This window comes from Bufo gargarizans, chromosome 2, assembly GCF_014858855.1.
Source record: "Bufo gargarizans isolate SCDJY-AF-19 chromosome 2, ASM1485885v1, whole genome shotgun sequence".
In the NCBI taxonomy this organism is placed as follows: Eukaryota; Metazoa; Chordata; class Amphibia; order Anura; family Bufonidae; genus Bufo; species Bufo gargarizans.
Window position 1 is genome coordinate 598,900,671 of NC_058081.1, and position 19,246 is coordinate 598,919,916.

The window sequence follows — 19,246 nt, forward strand, 5'->3', positions numbered from 1 at the left end:
AAACATCACACACCGAATCTATCAATGATGCTAAGAGTTACTCAAGTGTGGTCTGTCACAGGTGCTGAATCTTACACAACTGTGATGTCCATAGAGCTGGACCCAACACCAGCATGAAGTGTAGATAGTGCTGAAACCAACTCAAGTGTCATCTGAACCGTACACAAGTGTAAGGTGTCCATAGTACTAAACCAACTCAAGTGTCATCTGGACTGTACACAAGTGTAAGGTGTCCATAGTACTAAACCTAACTCAAGTGTCATCTGGACTGTACACAAGTATAAGGTGTCCATAGTACTAAACCAACTCAAGTGTCATCTGGACTGTACACAAGTGTAAGGTGTCCATAGTACTAAACTAACTCAAGTGTCATCTGGACTGTACACAAGTATAAGGTGTCCATAGTACTAAACCAACTCAAGTGTCATCTGGACTGTACACAAGTCACAGTGTAAGTGTCCATAGTACTAAACCAAATTAGGTGTCATCTGGACTGTACACAAATATAAGGTGTTCATAGTACTAAACCAACTCAAGTGTCTGGACTGTACACAAATGTAAGGAGTCCATAGTACTAAACCTATTCAAGTGTCATCTGGACCATACACAAGTATAAGGTGTCCATAGTACTAAAGCAACTCAAGTGTCATCTGTCCATGGTGCTGAACTGTGAGATCTCTCCATATTACTGAACCTTACACAAGTATAAGGCGTCCACAATACTAGGCCAAGGATCAGCATCCCCAGGCACTCCGGCTGTTTGGAAACTGTAACTTCCACAATGCTCCATCTATACACTTCTATGGGAATTACCAAGACCGACGAGGAATGCACATGCTGGGAGTTATAGTTTCACTACAGCTGGAGTGTGAAAGGTTGCTAACCCCTGTACAAGAACAAATAAGTGTCATCTATACATGGTTCTGAACCTTCCACAAGTGTGAGCTCTCACCACTACTAAACCTTCCAGAAGTGTAAGATATCTCTAGTGTTTGACCAGCCTGAGTGTGATCTGTCCATTGGGCTGAACTTCACACAATTGTGCTCTATCCATGCTGCATAACCTTAGAGGAGTGTGGTGTGATCTGTCCATGGTGCTGGAAGCAGGTGCATCGCCCATTCATTCCTACGTGGTCTGTTACAGACAGGCAGCCTCAGATGCAAGAAAGAAAGAGAGAGAGAGAGAGAGAGGGAGAGAGGGAGAGATAAAGTGCAAGAGGCACTCACCTTCCACAGTTGCAGTGACAGACCCGGTCTTCACCTCTTAAATGCGGTAAGATGTAATTGTGAAATCGGTCCAAAAGAGCGTTCATGTCCATCAAGCAAGCTATTGCCTGTAAGAGCCCATAACCAAGGCATCTGGTCAACTCTAGATGGAATAAAACATTGACTCTAGTTTGCTGGCTAAAAAGACTGGAGCAGTCTTCACAATGCTGACACTAAAGGACACAATGCACAGTGACAGACACACACACAGTGACAGAAACACACAGTGACAGAAACACACATAGTGACAGAAACACACAGTGACAGACACACACATAAGTGACAGAAACACACAGTGACACACACATACACACACACAGTGACAGACAGACACATGGACAGAAACACACACAGTGGCCAACACACTGTGACACAAACACACAGTGACAGACAGACAGACACTGTGACACACAGACACACATGGAGTCACTATGCCATTGCTACAGATACATGAAGTGAGCAGAGTTCCTCTTACCATGACAATGGACGCCCCCAGCACCATAAAGATCATGGTGTTCGCGCTCATGTACATATATAGGATATTGACCAGGTTGTCTCTGTTTCCCCTAAAAAAGCCGGTTCTCTTCTTCTCTTTCCTCCCTCTTCTCCGCAAAGGTCAGAATTGGTCATCTCCCCTCCCCCCCCAAAAAAGAGCTGCAATCCTTGATGTTGAAGAAGAAGCCGAGGATCCAGTAGTCACATATGGCTGTATACAGTCATGTTGGGAAAGTGCTGCACCCCCTGAAGGATTAGTGAAGCCCCCTCCCTCCCTTTCTTAGGGAAGTGTGGGGGTCGTCTCAGTCTTGTATCGCCCTTCTTTCACTCCCCCCACATTAAAAAACAAGGTGTCAGGCTTCTTCCTTCCGCCTCCCAGTTTTTAGGGCTGCGAGGATGGCGAACCCCCCTTCTCTGCATCAATAGGTAACTGAAGGATCGCTGGGCAGAGGATCGGGGCTGAGGGGGTACAGGAGGCTGGGCAGAGGATCGCGGCTGAGGGGGTACAGGAGGCTGGGCAGAGGATCGCGGCTGAGGGGGTACAGGAGGCTGGGCAGAGGATCGGGGCTGAGGGGGTACAGGAGGCTGGGCAGAGGATCGCGGCTGAGGGGGTACAGGAGGCTGGGCAGAGGATCCCGGCTGAGGGGGTACAGGAGGCTGGGCAGAGGATCGCGGCTGAGGGGGTACAGGAGGCTGGGCAGAGGATCGGGGCTGGGGGGGTACAGGAGGCTGGGCAGAGGATCGCGGCTGAGGGGGTACAGGAGGCTGGGCAGAGGATCGCGGCTGAGGGGGTACAGGAGGCTGGGCAGAGGGGCAGCGCTCCCCCCGGGCTTCATGAAGGTTGATCACTTCCTAATCGCTGCTCCCCCCCAGAATCAAGCATCTATGGGCGCCCAGAGACGGCTGGAGAGCGGAAGTGGGGGGGCCGGGGAGGGGGACGTGATGCAGCCTGCACGCCCTGCTCCCTCTTGGTGACATTGCAGCCACAATTGATATTCTGCACCATGCAGTCCCAGCCACTGGGCTTCCACCTACTAAAATATGCTAATGCCACCAGCCATTGTTTTTAGTGCAAAGCAGCTAGAGAAGGTGGCACCCCCCCTCCCCTGCCACAAGCTGGTTCCCCCCATACCTGGGCACTGCTGCAAGGGGTTAAAACTGCAACACTGGGAGTGACAGATGGATTCAGATCAGACCTTCCATGGACTGCTAGTGAAAGGGTTAAATAGGGAGCTACAACTTGCACACAAAGGGGTTAAGGGTGGGCTTTAGCTTCCTCTAGTGTGGGTACAGGTACAGTGCAGCAGTCAGATGTGCCAGGGAACTCTGTGCAGGAAGGGTGAATCCCGCAGGCAGAGAGGTGGATTCTGCATGGGGGTTACTCGCTGGGGCCATCTACTGGTGATCTGGGGATTATACAGCTGTAGCTGCTGCACCACATCTAATCTGGATTACCAGAACAGGGGTATCATGCCCCCCCATGCCTGGCAGAGCGGTGACTCTGCGTAGTTTTCACCTGTTCACTGTCATTTTTCCTGTCCTTGGGGTTTCTCAGCTGTCAGGGCCGGAGGGCAAATGGCCCAAGCCCTACGTCAGGAGAACCTGCAGCCAGATTTAGAAACCGTCTCTGATGCTTTTCTTGGACCTGTCCACTAGGTTACAGCCCCAGCGTATGGTGGTATTATAAGCAGGGTGCACCTAGCCTTTCTGGTGTCTGAGGCAAAAACTGAAAAGGCGGCCGCCCCCCCCCCCCCCCATGCCAATTTCCTAACCTAACCCCTTTGCCATAATGAAAGCGCTCATTGCCCATGGCCCTTCTGCTGCCCGCCTCTTGCTCTTCCTGGTGCTGCCTGAGGTAGCCTCATTGGTGGTGCACCTGTGTGGCTTTTTACTTTTTTCGGCACTGCTGTTTGCGGCCTTTTTATTTTTATTTTTTACAAAAGTTTAATATATTGTAGCTGTTTGATTACCATCTTTCCCCTGGATCCAAAGCAGGGAGGGGGGTCTCACAATGTTTTTTTTATTTTTGAGACCTCCACGACCTTTATAGGAAAACAGCTTTACAGCATGAACATCACTGAGGAGGTTAGATTCTGAGGGTGAGAAACACACATTGGTGATGCGGTGGAGCAGGGATGGCCAACCTGAGGCTCTCCAGCTGTTGCAAAACTACAACTCCCAGCATGCCCAGACTGCCTACAGGTATCAGCCTACAGCAAAGCATGGTGGGAGTTGTAGTTTTACAACAGCTGGAGAGCCACAGGTTGGCCAGCCCTGCGGTGGAGGACCTGGGTCTCCTCAGTAGATATGATCACGTATGGGCTGGGTATACTACCGTCGGTGGGTACACCCCTCTAATGTGTTAGACTCTATGCAGAGGGTTATAACAGACCTTGAGTCCATTATACAGAGATTGCCCCAGCTGCTGCAGGGGGACACATAGAGGTCATACACAGGTAACTACAGTGTAATGAACCCCCACAAAGCAATTGTGGCGGACACAGGACACTTGCTGCTGTACGGACACACAAACCACTGACTGGACAGTGTCAGCAATGCAGCATAAGGTGCCCACCTCACTGACGAGTACATTTTCTTTTTTTTTTGTTAGCAATTTATTCATACATTTACAGGAGGAATAATAGAGGAATGGCCCAATGCAGAGTTCTAAGAAAGGATGCTCCAGTGTTGCTATGGGAAATAAAAACATTTCCTAAACCAGAGATGCCAGGAGCGGTGACACGTCCCCTGTAACATAAAAAGCTCAGTATAAGAGTGCCCACAAGACCGACCGGATCTCTTCTCCCGTCGGTCACATAATTTTCATTGGCAAGCCATGCCAGTAATGTGGCCTATAGGGCTGTGCACGTGACACGACTGGCATACTGGACATACCCACCCCCATATGTCCAAGCCCTTTCTCCCCCTCTGCTCCATGTGCAGGTCATGTATCCAGCTTCTACCAGGCTGAGCTTCATTCACCTGCCAGAGAGAGAATACTTTGCAGCCCAAGATGGAGGACGGTGACAGAGTATAGAGTTCTCTGGTGTGAGACACAGGCAGACAAGCAAGCCGACCCTCCCACAGGCTGAGAAAAAGCAGCTGTAGCTTTAAAGGGGCTGTCAACTGCTTTACAAGTGGTAGCCAATGAAGGATAAGCCATCACTAGCTCATCAGCAGGGGGTTTGAGACCCCACCAATCAGGTGGCTGCAGTAGCTCCAGTGTCAGAAAAGCTGATCAGCGTGGGGCAGGGAGTCAGACCCCCACCGATCCTGAGGATAGGCCATCACTTGTAAAGGAGTGGACAACCCCTTTAAAGAGACCCTGACACTGCAAAATACAGGGCTATCTGCAGGCACCAGGTTATAGAGCAGGAGGAGCTGAGCAGATTGATATTTAATATAGAGTTTTGTAGGAAAAGATTCAATAAAACTTGTAATTTATACATTTATATCTCTGCTCTTTCTGATTTCAGCTGTACACAGAGGCTTATCAGAGACTGATTGTATACACTATGTCAGAGCTAGCTGAGATTAGGAGTCTGATAAAAGAACTGCTTCTACACAGCTTTTGTTATGAATGTCACAGGAGCCTTCTGTGTGTCTTGTAAATGTACTTTCCCCCCTGCTTATCTCTTCTGTGAGCTCCTGAGCTAACCACATAGTGAGGAAGGATGTCACAGCAGTACAGTTGCTGGCAGACTTCCAGAGAAGGGACACACCCCCTGCTTTTGAGTGAAATGCATCTATCTGTGCAGCTGAAACAGGGAATAATGTGGCTAAGGAAGACATTAGGGAAGCCCAAAAAGACCCATTTCTTCACAGTAATGATTGTACAAATGGTTTTGAACTCCGGTACGCTTTAAAGGATGTATCCTCACAGAGAAACACGGAACTGATTAAATGGATTAATATATAAATTATTGCTTAAAGGAATATTCCAGCACTTTAAATATTGATGACTGAGATAGATCATCAGTATCAGAATGGCAGAGGTCTGACTCTGGGCAAGCCACTGGAACTAGCACAGCTCCGTACACCGCATATAGAGTGGAGCACAGCAGTTCAGGCAAACATCTGATCAGCAGCGGTGTCGGGAGCTGGACCCCTACTGAACTGATATTGATGAAATATTGAACCAGGCGACCGCTCCACATGAGGAGACAGAAGGTATCGGTTTGGCTCATAAAATGTTCTTTGATCGAATATAATTTACATTCCGCCCTTCATATGGAAGATACTTTATTAAGAAATAGGAAAAGAACAGTAACGGGATAGGTCAGAGGTCCACATACGTGCAGCGATACCATCCGGTCATCAGGCACATGCAAGACTGATCTCTGCATAGAAATGTCCTATGAACTGTATGGTTAACAGTTAATTTAACCCAAATGACCCAACCATTAGGGTCTTTCACAGCAATGCACTTAACGGGCAAACAGCAAGACTAATATCCCGGTCACACAAGCAGTACCACAGTTGGCATGGTACTTCGGTCAGGGGTACGAAGCAGTCACTTTGCGATTTATCTGTGGATTTCTTGCATTTCCAGACTCGTTATCTGAGGCCTAGCACATTGACGAGTTTCTACAATGTGGCAGCTCCAAAAGTCAGTCACTATCTGAATCAGTCAGGAAACCAGAAGATACCAGGACAACCTGAAGTGACACGATGGCCACGTTTGTCCAGACAAAACGTCCAACTACAGTTATACACAAGATTGTTTAGGCCCGACAGCTCTCTCCCCCAATCCTCCCATACATGTGCACGCTTGGCCGAAGTGAATGGGGAGAAAGCTGCTGTCAGACACCTCTGAAAGAGGTTTATCTCATGGGAATGAAAATATTGGGCAGCTGAAACCCAACGTGCCTGATCCTCATCTCCTCCAACATCAGCTATCGGGGGAGGGTCAGGAGACCACCATACACATTAGATGGTCGTCAAGCCCACCAAGATAAACAGATTCAGTAGATGCACATCTAATCTGTATGGCCAGTTTAAAAGGGTCACTAACTTATCAAAAGTTTAGATCAGTGGAGGCTAAGTGCTGAGACCCCCATCGATTTCTAGAACGAGGGTAGTGAAGCGCACGCAAATCACGCTCTCTCTTGCTGCAGAGGATGGAATTGAGACAGGCCCAGAGACTTAGAGCCAGTCCCGTGCAGCAGGGAGAGAGAGCGCGATGTGAGCGATTCTCTCCCCTCGTTCTACAGATTGTAGGGGTGTTAGCGCTCAGATCCCCACTGATCTAAATTTTTGATATGTCTCTATAACAGGGAAGCTAAACCTGCGGCCCCCTCCAGCTTTTGCAAAACTACAACTCCCAGCATGCCCTAATAGCTGCAGGCTGTCCAGGCATGCTGGGAGCTGTAGTTTTTCAACAGCTGGAGGGCTGCAGGTTGGGCATCCCTGCTCTATGACCTATCAAAAGTTTTTTGAAAAAAGTTATTGACTTTCATAAACGTATTGTATGAGATTTCCCTCTACCAAACACGTTTTGTATTCGATCTAATAATTTTTTTTTATCAGGGCCACATCTACACTTTTCTGTCAGTTGTACACAGATTAGGAATATCAATGGCCATATATACAGACTAAGGTAACTTATGGGTTTGTGGTGTACGACCAATTCTTAGTCAAGGGTGTTCACAGACAGAGCCCCACATCAAAACGCAGAAGGGGCTCCATCACCCACTGAGAACTACAAGACAAGGTCTACGCCAATTCATTTCCATGTACTGTATATTGGCATAACTGTTATTTCAGACTATGGTGCTTACAGCCACCACAAGGGGGCGCCAAGTGCATATGGATTTATATACATTGTATTGAACTCCATGGGAGCTTTGCGGTACTGGATGCAGTGAACTCTCCCCTAGGGAGGCGGCAGGCAGTTCTGTGCGGCCTGCGTTTATAGTAGACAAGAACGTAGTTACACAGTCCTATAACAAATCGCTCAGACATAAGCCAGATTTTTACACACTAAAAAGACAAACCAGACCACTTAGAGTACAGTTCCAATTTATTACCTATTATTTTACAGATATTAATATTCATATTTGTAGATCTGGCATCACAACCATATATGTCAGTATTAACCCACTACTGACAAGTGGCTCCATCAAAGTCTTTCCCTTCTGACAGTGAAGGGTTACAAAGTAACTAGAACCAGATTCCTCATCGGGAAGGAATATACTGTATATATAAAAAGATTAAAATAATACTCATCCAGCACAAATTTTAGGCAATCCTGATTCTTATTTTTTTTTTTAGATCTCTTTCATAGTCTATCATATTTCCAATATATACACAAACGTTTGTACATCCCTGTCCTTTGGGACAAAATACCTGAAGGGAAAACACTTTTTAGGGAGGAAAGAAAAATAAAAAATAAAAATCAAAGAAAAAAAATAAAGATATCCCAGGAAATGCGACATAATAACAATCATAGAATAAGGCCTGAGTGGATCTGCGTCAATAGAAGCAGATAGTATGGAGAAAGGTCCGACCACTCTTGTCTTCAAACTCCTGTAGTAGCTCATCTATCTCATTCTCCATGTCGTCTGTGTGTTGTATCTGGAAGAGAGAGCAGACGTTCTTACAGACCTAATACAGACGCTCACGGCTACATGAAGAAGCCATATACTATACTCTATCATTTATATTATCATTTCACATATTAGTGGTTCCCTTGAGTAAAAATAAAATTAAAAACTAAGTTTCCGTCTACAATCTTCATTACTTCACTCATTTTCAGACGCTCTGAGATTCAGTTTAGAACCTGCCTCAAGTTTCAGACTTTTCTCATGTGGATATGTCCCTCCTAGTAATACATTTTGGACATGAGGTCTGTGTGTCCAGGATACTACCATCTTCACTAGCTCTCATGTATCAGCACTGATTCAGTCTTGGACTGATTTTCCCTTCTTGAAGCTATGAAGGGTCTCTTCTCGCTTGTATGGACAGCCCCTGATGGATGGTAAGGGTTGTGCAATTCCCTCCCCCTGCAGAGTCTGTGGTGGATTTTATGCTTTCTTTCTACTCCGTTTATGTTATTCTCCCCTTGCAAAATGTCTTGTGTGTGCTTTTCTTCCCATCTAAATCTTGCGTAATGTGTGCTCCTTGGATGCTTTCCCTTCTCCACTATCTGATCTGCCATGTATCTCCTCCCCCTCGCTAATGCTATCTCTATCAAGAGAAGGGAGGCAAAAAGCTGTCAGAAACAGGAGCAGAGATTTATTGACTGACATATGCTACGCAGATGCAAAATGGTAGAAAATACTTAATAAGGGTTATTTAGAATGTTGCTTAATTTTGCATTTAGGAAGCAACCGAGAAATAAAAAAACAACAACAAACGTGTCCATAGCATTTAGCGCTAACCTCCCTACACCGGTGTCCTGCGGGTGCATATTTACACGTGAATCCTTATGATTTCCAAGTAATTTGTTTCATGATGTGAATTAATGGACTGCAAGGGAAACTAAATGAGTGATTAATTGACAGAAAACATGACATTTAGCCTGCCTCCTGTGTAGAAACAGTCAATTGTATCATTACGAACAGTCTGACGAACAGGTCAGTCTCCATTATAAGGGCTTTTGTGTCGTCATGACATCCACAGGACACAGGGCGGGCTATACAGTCCCCAGGGATCAGCTGTCAGCACAGGGGAAAGCTATATCTGACCATACATTTACCAGTTAAGTAAATGTGGCTCCAAGCAGTGGGTCCTCGATGGAGATCCCGTCTAAGAGGTCCATACAGCCAGGGCTGGTCATAATGAGAGCACCCCTCTAATTACGTCCTGAATGGATGGATCTAGGGCTGGGTTCATACTACTGCTAATATCGCCTATAAACAAGAGCCTCTGGTAGAGAAATTGTGTCCTTGAGGGTTGCCAGTAAAGGACAGCAGATTAAGAGACTGTCCCAGTTCATAAATTAAGATAGGAAGGCGTTTTGGAAAGAGTAGCTGTCCAGGCTGTGCTGCCAAGTGTCCTGCAGTCTCCTCATGGTACGGACAGTAAAGGCTGTCAAGTATACGGTGGGATTTCTATTCTGCACTGTAATAAAGTATTGCAGGCAGGACAGGCGAGTGCGGTATTATAACACTACTTGTCAAACCTTTTCACATAAGGTATATGTCTACTGCCTTTTCCCCATTCACTTTAAGACCTCGTGCACACGACTGGGAGCATATTTCTCACTCCCATTACTATAAATGACTATTCTCGATTGCAATATGGAAAGGAATTGGACATTTCTATAATTTTTAGAATGAACATGCGGATACCAAACAGATGACATCCACGCTGTCTTTTTTAAATTTTTATAATGGGTCCAGGTACAACCAGCAAAGAAGAAAAAAAAAACGCAGATCGGACATGGATGCAAAATACAGTCGTGTGCATGAGGCCCAAGTGTATTTCTCAGGTACGTCTCCTTTCATGAATGTGACCCAGGCTGACGTGCAGTATTGAGTCTCTCTTTTGTGCGGAGATGAAGGGCTGCCATAGAGAAGTCTGGTCCTTCCACTGCACCTCCATATGCCTCGCATTTCATAAAATGTAATCATCTCCTCATGCTGCATTGGACTCTATATGCACTGAGGTATCCAAATATTGTCCCCTATAAGTTTTGCATCTAATATCTTGATGTGCACAGTGCCTGATGAAGCCTGTACGGCTCTGCTGTGTGTAAAGAGAGTTTAAACCTGAACTAGAATCACATGTAAAATACAAGACACAATGGAAACATATAGACAACTAGTTGCAAGTACACAGTTGCATTACCCTTTTAGGCCAGAAGGGGGCTTACATTTCACAGAGCTTTAATGAACAGCTTTCAGTGTAAGGCCTCGTGCAGTAAACAAGGGGCCTAAAGCTATGGTTTTTATATAGCTTTATCTTATTCGGCAATGACCGCCACAGATCACAGACACTTACACATTGGCAAAGTTCACATATTAAGAAAGCTCCTAGTGTGGCCTCTTCGTGATTGTCCTGAATGTCGACATTGATGACGTGTACGGGCTGACAGGTTTCCTGCTCTCTGGAGTTCAAGTCTGTGGAGAAGGACCCAAAAATAAGCATTTCCTGGTTAATAAAGCAGGTAAACGGTTAGTGAATTCACTATATACAAAGCAATGCCAGAAATCAGGAATCTGATAATCCAGAAATACCGGCCAACTAAATGTAAATCAACCTGATCTCCATGTGAAATTACGTCTCATGCACGCGAGCTGTACGGCACGGTAATTATATCCTAAGGACTTACGAGGCTACGTATTGAGCAAGAAAGAAAGAAGAAATGTGCTATGCTTCACTAGATGCTGAGGAGTCAATGGGGCATGAACCCTATATTTAATAGGCTCATAATTCCATGCCGATTAATTCTGTGTACTTTAAAAGGCCTCATGCACACAACCACATTTTTTACTCTGCATTTCCATGGGTCTGTAAAACATACAGACCGCGCACGGATGTCATCTGAGTGCTGGCCGCATTCGTGTGCCCATCCTGCACGTTCAGGTCTGTTTTGGGCAGTTGACAATAGCCACATCTATAAGGAAACTGTGACATGTACATGGACAGTGTCTGTATTTTATGGATCCATGGTTTGGAGACCGCAAAACAGACAAAGTTGTATGCGCAGGGGCGGATTGGCCATAGACCTTACAGGGAAATTTCCCAGGGGGCCGCCAGAGCCCTCCTCATAGCTGCCATTGGAAGTTTTTTTGAGATGTATTTTTTGCTGCTGGCAGTATTTTGCGATAGACTGTGGTATTTGGCACTGTTAGGGTGGTAAAATACGCCACAATATGCTACTGCTGGCCCTGCCTGGACCAGACTACAAAACACGACCACTTTATCATCCGCCACATGCGATTTCCATCAGTGACTGAGGCAAAACCAGGATTGGAGCTCCACAGACATGAGGTAGAAGGACAAGATCTGCTCCTGTTCTGTGTTTAGAGCCGCAACTGGTTTTGGCTGAAAATCACTGATGGAAACCACTGACCAAACACTGACGTGTGAATGAGGCATTAGAGTGGTTAAAGCTCAGTTTTTCAGGTCCAAAACTGCTGCATAGACAGACTACTTTCACACTTACGTTAAACTTTTCTAGTATTGAGATACGGCATAGGAGCTCAATACCGGAAAAAAAATAAAAGCTTCCGTTTTGTCCCCATTCATTGTTAAGTGAACCAAAATGTATTTCGTTCTGTTTGGTTGCGTTCCCATATAGGACTGTCCAGCATGGGATGCAGAGTGAAACAAAGGTGCCGGATCAGTTTTTTCAGACACAATAGAAAAACTGATCTGTCCTTTTGAAGATAATCCAACCGCTTCATAACGGATGCAGTCGGTTGTATTATCAAAAACTGATGTGTTTTTGCCGATCCCTGCTGAATCGGGCAAAACCGCAAGTGTGAAAGTAGCCTTATATGGAAAGGAGAACAAGCTGTCTGAATCCAACAGGAGCTCACTGTACACAATCACACTATGCAGTCATCCACTAAACTCCCTCTAGTGGTGGCTGCAGGTCAATGCAGGGGGTGTGGAGCCAGGTATCAGAAAAACAGAGCTCCAATATCTATATACACTGCCTGTCCCCCCCAAAAAAAAGAAAAAAGTCGACACCCAAAAAAAAGTGACACTAATATTTTGTTGGACACCCTTTAGCTTTGATTACGGTACGCATTCGCTGTGGCATTGTTTCGATAAGCAGCGTTGCATTCATTTTTCACCAAGATCTTGCATTGATGATTGACTGCTGTGCAAAGCCTTATCCAGCACATCCCAAAAGATTCTCATGGGGGTTAAGGTCTGGACTCTGTGGTGGCCAATCCATGTGTGAAAATGATGTCTCATGCTCCCTGAACCACTCTTTCACAATTTGAGCCCGATGAATCCTGGCATTGTCATCTTGGATTATGCCCGTGCCATCAGGGAACAACAAATCCACTGATGGAATAACCTGGTCATTGAGTATGTTCAGGTAGTCGCTGACCTCAGTCTTGGAGCACATACTGTTGCTGAACCTAGACCTGACCAACTGCAGCCACCCCAGATCATAGCACTGCCCCCACAGGCTGGTACAGTAGGCACTGGGCATGATGGGTGCATCACTTCATCTGCCTCTCTTCTTACCCTGATGCGCCCATCACTCTGGAACAGGGTAAATCTGGACTCATCAGACCACATCACCGTCTTCCATTGCTCCAGAGTCCAATCTTTATGCTCCCTAGCAAATTGAAGCCTTTTTTTCTGGTTTGCCTCACTGATTAGTGGTTTTCTTACGGCTACAGAGCTGTTCAGTCCCAATCCCTTGAGTTCCCTTCACATTGAGCGTGTGGAAATGCTCTTACTTTCACTATTAAACATAGCCCTGAGTTCTACAGTTTTTCTTCTATTTGATTTCAGCAAACGTTTAAGTGATCGCCGATCACGATCAATCAGGATTTTTTCCCCCGACACATTTCTTCCTCGAATACGATGGGTCCTCACTATCCTTCCAGTTTTTAATAATGCGTTGGACAGTTCTTAACTCAATTTTAGTAGTTTCTGCAATCTCCTTAGATGTTTTCTCTGCTTGATGCATGCCAATGATTTGACCCTTCTCAAACAGACTAACATCTTTTCCACAACCACGAGATGTGTCTTTCGACATGGTTGTTTAAGAAATGAGAGGCAACTCATTGCACCAGTTGGGGTTTAATAACTTGTTGCCAGCTGACAGATAATTGTCCATGCAGTAATTATCCAATAGGAGGCTCATAATTATTTGCTTAGTTAAATCCAGGTGGCAACTTTTTTTTTTTTTTTGGAGAGGCAGTGTTATAGCTATATCAGGGATGGCCAACCTGAGGCTCTCCAGATGTTGCAAAACTACAACTCCCAGCATGCCCAGACTGCCAACAGCTCTCAGCCTACAGCAGGGCATGGTGGGAATTGTAGTTTTACAACAGCTGGAGGGCCACAGGTTGGCCATGCCTGAGCTATATAATATCTATCTATAGCTATACATAATCTCTATCTACTTAATTAACACAACATTTTGGACTTAAAATCTGCATTATGTTAAATGGTGGACAATCACTTTAAAAAGTAAATTGGTAAAAAATAAATAAACAGCAAAATGTAATTTCCCAATTGTAATTTAACAAGGACCTCTGATTGAAAAGTCTCCACAATGAGTCCTACTTGTATAAATTACCCCAGTGCCTGTAGAAGTAGATCAGGGATCAGCAACCTTCGGCACTCCAGCTGCTGTAAAACCACAACTCCCAGCATGCACACTATCAGCTGTTTTTGTAACTTCTATAGAAGTGAAAGGATTCAGAACATCTGGAGTGCCGGAAGTTGCTGATCCTTGATATAGATAGACCCTTCAGCTGGATACTTAATGGGGCAGACTTGCTATTCCCATAGAGGACATTGGCCGACGCCCTTTTTGTCATGCCACTCCCCTTTGGCAAGCTAGGCACGGTGGATTTTTGTAAAGCTAGACGTGCTTAGTTTTGGCACAGCGTATAATAAGGTTTAGGTGCACTCATTAAGCGGGAGCCGACGTGCTCTTACCTTCCACTACCTGGTCATAGACCCTCTCCTCGCAGGTAATCACCAGGTCGAAGTGGTCCTTGCAGTTCTGAAACCTCTCGGGCCGGGGTTTGATCCTCTTGTTTCTATCCAACATGTGTAGAATACCGTTCTGTGTATATCTGAATTTTCTCCAATTAAGGAACGGTGTCAGTAACAGTGTACACGTCTCTATACACCACACATACAGGCCATGTTCTAGTCTGTAATACATCAGGCCAACGTGCCGGATTTACGCGGCTGTCAAAGACATCTTACAGTCTGGCGGAGGAGGCTGCCGGCATATTTCAAGGCTTGGAGAAATCTTAAATTGCAAGATTCAATTTATGGGTCTTTTCATTAGAGTGCATTAACTATTAGCAGCTGAGAATAGCCAATCTAGTGAATTGCACTGCTCAATCAATAGGAGAAAGGCTTCCAGCAAGATCTGCGCCCATCTGCTGGAATATGAAATGCGGCCTGAGCCCAGCCTGCATGGAAATTTTATGCCGTGTGCTAATTTTATCAACTAAGGGGAAAGGAGGCCGCTACACTCATCCATTTATGCTTTTACTAAGGAAGAGGAGCGGGTTTAAAGGGGAAAGCACAGGATCTGGGGCACACCGTGGGGCCAGGCATTATGATATGTTACAATATAATACTTGTTAAAAGGACACCTCCACCTCAAACCAAAACCAAACACAGATTATTATCTTTGACTTGCCCTCTCTGTAAATAAAAAATAATAATACATTCAGCCCTTACCTAAAGGGGATTTTCCATCAGAGACATCCATTTTCAGAATGTGGCCCTAAAGACGATCAGCTGATCACCCTGGGTTGCGTTCCTTGCACCCCTGACAAACAGCTGATACAGTCAGGAGAAGCTGCAGCCGGCCAAGCATTTCCCTGTGGCGGCCACTATGGCCAACCTTGTAACACATTGCTGGCTCAAGTCCTCCAAAACGGGAGATGCGCCGACAGGACAGCACTCCGTTCCGTCAGGGACCCCCCCATATGTCCTAAGAGGACACACGAACAGAAGTTGTCTTCTGTGACAATGGGTTAAAAAGCAGCGCTGCCATTGCAACTGCCTCCCGGGTAGTCACCCAGCCTCCTAAGACTTCTGACAACCCCCTGTAAGGTCATGCTGTGATATGCCTACTTGCCTCTGCTGCACTGGACAAGCAGTCAGAATTTCCATTTAGGACCATTAGAAAAACAGATGCGACAACCTCTGGCACTGTAATTACATCTATTAGTGGTTGTCAGTATTGACAGCAGAGAGGGAATCTACATATAAGCAAGAAACTAAAACAGACTGCAGGAAATTGACAGGGACGACTTATCTTTAGGCGGTAATCCCACATGCAAGAACTGTTGCATTTTTTTTTCAAGGTTTGTGCATTTTCCCCACGGATCTGTAAATCTGCCTGCAACTATTCGTGTTCAGGGACAGACGTCTAGTAAGAAATTATATACAGAAAAAGTTACTCGAATCACAGAAATAACCCGACTAGACAACCTACCAGTTGGGGATGTGTCCCTGCAGTCTGACACGGTCCAATCAGTGTCAGATTTTGCAGGGACACCCCCCCATCTGGACGATGTAACCTGCGCTGGAGAAATGGTAATGACTGAAAATCTGCATGGGGATTCGCCATGGATTTCACCTTATGCATTGTAAAGAGCAAAGTCTTCAGCATAAACTGATGATCTGCACTGCAGGTCAATGGATTTCTCTAAATCCAATTCACTTTGCTGCTGCTATAAAAATGCTGCAGATTTTCTGCCTGAAATTTCACAAGGAGAAATCTGCAGCATCTCTGTCCTGTTGGAATATACCCCTAAGGGCCCTTTTACATGGACTGACGGTCAGGCAGATTATCTGGAACAAAGCAGACGTTCCCCATAATTGCCTGATCATCAGTGGAGATGAGGGATGCATGAAGCAATCACCTACGCTGTATGGGGATGATCGATCACTACAGTGATCATTTGTCCCAATAGAAAGTCATTGTTCCTGGGCGTCAGATCCTGATTTAGACAGAACGATCCGCCGGTGCCTTTTACACAGGACAATTATTGAGAATGCGCGTTTATACAAACTCTCATCCTCCATAATTTGATTATTGGTCCTTGTAGAAGTGCCTCCAAAATCACATATTCCTGCCCCCAGAGGTTGTACAGCTCCTATGAAGTTGTATAGAAACCTACCGGATTTCTGTATATTAATGATCCTCCATCCCCATAATGTGTGATAATTAGAGATTAGCGAATAGACTTCGGATGGTAAATCTGAAGTAGATTTGCATAAAACTTTGTTGTAATACTGTACGGAGCATACAGTATTGGAATGTATTGGCTGATGAACAGAAGTTATTACATAGTCATGTTGCGCGAGACTTTGTATAATAACTTCAGCAAATTAATTACTGTAAAAAAAAAAAAAACGGAATATCGAACTCTGGTTCGGTTCCTAGTGGTACATTGGAACTGAACCCAAGTTCGGGAAATGTTTTTTTACATTAGAAATTAATTTCCAAAGTTATCACACAGTCTCGTGAGATTTAGCAAAATACCACCTTCGGCTCATCTGAGCCAATACATTCTAATACTGTAAGGAGCGGGAACGCCATACAGTATTACAACCAAGTTTTTTTGTGAATCATCTTCGGATGTACCATCCAAAGTCTATTCGCTCAGCCCTAGTGATGATAGCCCCATGTAAATGGCAATTAATTAGTGCCAATCAATTTTTTATAATTAGTTACACGCTGAACATCTACTCCTGTAAAAGGAATGTTAGAGCCCCATCCATCTGATATTGATGGCCAGTCCTGACTCCGTGGACCCAGGCCAAGCAGCTGAATGGAATATGTCATGTCCCCACCATGGTCTACCAGGCAGAGCTCCATCCTACTAGTAACTGCCTGGCATTGGAGCTCATTGCAGCTTTGTCCCATTCCGTGAAGGAGCTACAATACAAGATGGAGCTGTGCGTGGTAAAGCGGACGCGGCACATGAAGGGTCTTCTAACCTAGTGTTGGCCAGAAGCTGCAGTTTCCACATTAGACATGCACCATAAGGGAGCACGTTACGTCTTCATACCAAAGGTTGTATTACACTACATCCACAGCCCGATCTTCTGACATCACAGGACACGCTGCTGGAAAGTGTCATGGTTTAATGCATTGAGAAATGAGTGTACAGGGAGAAAGCATCTCCACCCGCACAGGCAACGAAGGCCAACACATTCATTCTGTTAAACAGGCTTACAAGGATACTGTTCACACCACAGATTTTCCACCATCTACAGCACCCTAGGAATAAGTCTGTGCCTTATTCTGCTAAGACCTCAACTGTTTCTGCCAGTTCCATGTATCTGGCAGTGCACATGGTCACTGAAATACCTCTTCACCATGGTTGTACGGGGAACGGGCACTTGCGCCCCTGATCTAGTGACCATGGGGTTTCTGGCAATCCTATATCTATTACCCATCCAGTCCATGGGCGCTAAATGTAACCAGGAAAATCTCCAGGGATTCTGTAAAGAAAAGTTGTGTAACTTTCTAATAAACTCTGTAAACTTTGCAAAATTTAAAAACAATCTTTGCTTGCTGTTAGTGAATGGTCTCTTTCTTGCTTGCATACAGACTGAAATCCTTTACACTTCATGTCCATCTGAGGGCACTTTCACACTAGCGTTTTTCTTTTCCGGCATAGAGTTCCGTCACAGGGGCTCTATACTGGAAAAGAACTGATCAGGCATATCCCCATACATTCTGAATGGAGAGTTATCCGTTCAGGATCCATCAGGATGTCTTCAGTTCAGTCACTGAACAGCGTTTTGGATAGAGGAAATACCTCAGCATGCTACGGTATTCTCTCCGTCCCAAATTCCGGATCAGTTGCCGGAATGCAGGATCCGGCATTAATTTACATTCAAATACCGCAATGCCGGATCTGTCCTTCCGGTCTGCGCATGCACAGACCGGTCAAAATGTGAAAACAAATATATAAACTGATCCGTTTCTCGGGATGACAACTGGAGAGACGGATCCAGTATTGCAATGCATTTGTGAGAAGGATCCACATCCGGATCAGTCTACAAATGCTGTCAGTTTGCCTGATCCGGCCGGATCACTCTGCCGCAAGTGTGAAAGTAGCCTGACACAGATGTACGGCTTGTATTACCGTATTTTTCGCCGTATAAGACGCACTTTTTCCCCCCCAAAAGTGGGGGGAAAATAGCAGTGCGTCTTATACGGCGAATGCAGCTTATTTTGCGATTTGCGAATTTTCGCGCAATTTTTTGCGCGAATTTTTGCGCGAATTTTTTGCGCAAATTATTTTGCGATTTTCAACGATGCCGCGCGGCGGGTGTATCAGCTGTGAGGGAGGAGGGGCTGGGGGCCGGCATCTGCTTTTATAATGACAGCGGGGCCGTGCAGTGACTATTCTACTACATGGGCCCCGCTCACTGTATAATCGTATGTCTAATAGTAAATAGTTATGTACATAATCGCATAATGAGCGGAGTACTTACAACTACAAACGCTCGCCGAGAGGAGGGAGGAGGCAGGCTGGGAGGACGGGCGCTGGCAGTGTGTGAGTCATACGTCACGCGCCTGCGCCCCCCACTTTATGAATGAAGCAGGCGGCGTGGGCACATGACATATGACTCACACACTGCCAGCGCCCGTCCTCCCAGCCTGCCTCCTCCCTCCTCTCGGCGAGCGTTTGTAGTTGTAAGTACTCCGCTCATTATGCGATTATGTACATAACTATTTACTATTAGACATACGATTATACAGTGAGCGGGGCCCATGTAGTAGAATAGTCACTGCACGGCCCCGCTGTCATTATAAAGCCAGATGCCGGCCCCCAGCCCTGTATTGAGG

The 19,246-nt window shown here is 45.6% G+C and overlaps 2 protein-coding genes across 3 annotated transcripts in view; both read right to left on the minus strand.

Annotated features, from left to right (window-relative positions):
• The window catches only part of TMEM240 (transmembrane protein 240), a 65,079-nt gene extending 63,205 nt beyond the window's left edge, over positions 1-1,874 (minus strand). Inside the window, exons 1-2 of one of the 2 annotated variants that reach the window (XR_006387720.1) lie at positions 1,742-1,874; positions 1,228-1,369 (exon numbers count right to left, since the gene is read on the minus strand). Coding sequence is in view for 1 of the 2 variants with exons in the window: in XM_044278279.1 (XP_044134214.1) it covers positions 1,228-1,334; positions 1,742-1,798 (164 nt within the window). In the remaining variant the exon portion in view is untranslated. The remainder of the gene's footprint in view (positions 1-1,227; positions 1,370-1,741) is intronic. The other variant, XM_044278279.1, reaches the window with a different exon arrangement.
• A 5,891-nt stretch (positions 1,875-7,765) lies between these two features.
• The window catches only part of SSU72 (SSU72 homolog, RNA polymerase II CTD phosphatase), a 73,179-nt gene continuing 61,698 nt past the window's right edge, over positions 7,766-19,246 (minus strand). The window contains exons 3-5 of the mRNA XM_044281914.1: positions 14,347-14,486; positions 10,708-10,826; positions 7,766-8,337 (exon numbers count right to left, since the gene is read on the minus strand). Of these exons, the coding sequence (XP_044137849.1) occupies positions 8,236-8,337; positions 10,708-10,826; positions 14,347-14,486 (361 nt within the window). The 3' untranslated portion in view covers positions 7,766-8,235. The remainder of the gene's footprint in view (positions 8,338-10,707; positions 10,827-14,346; positions 14,487-19,246) is intronic.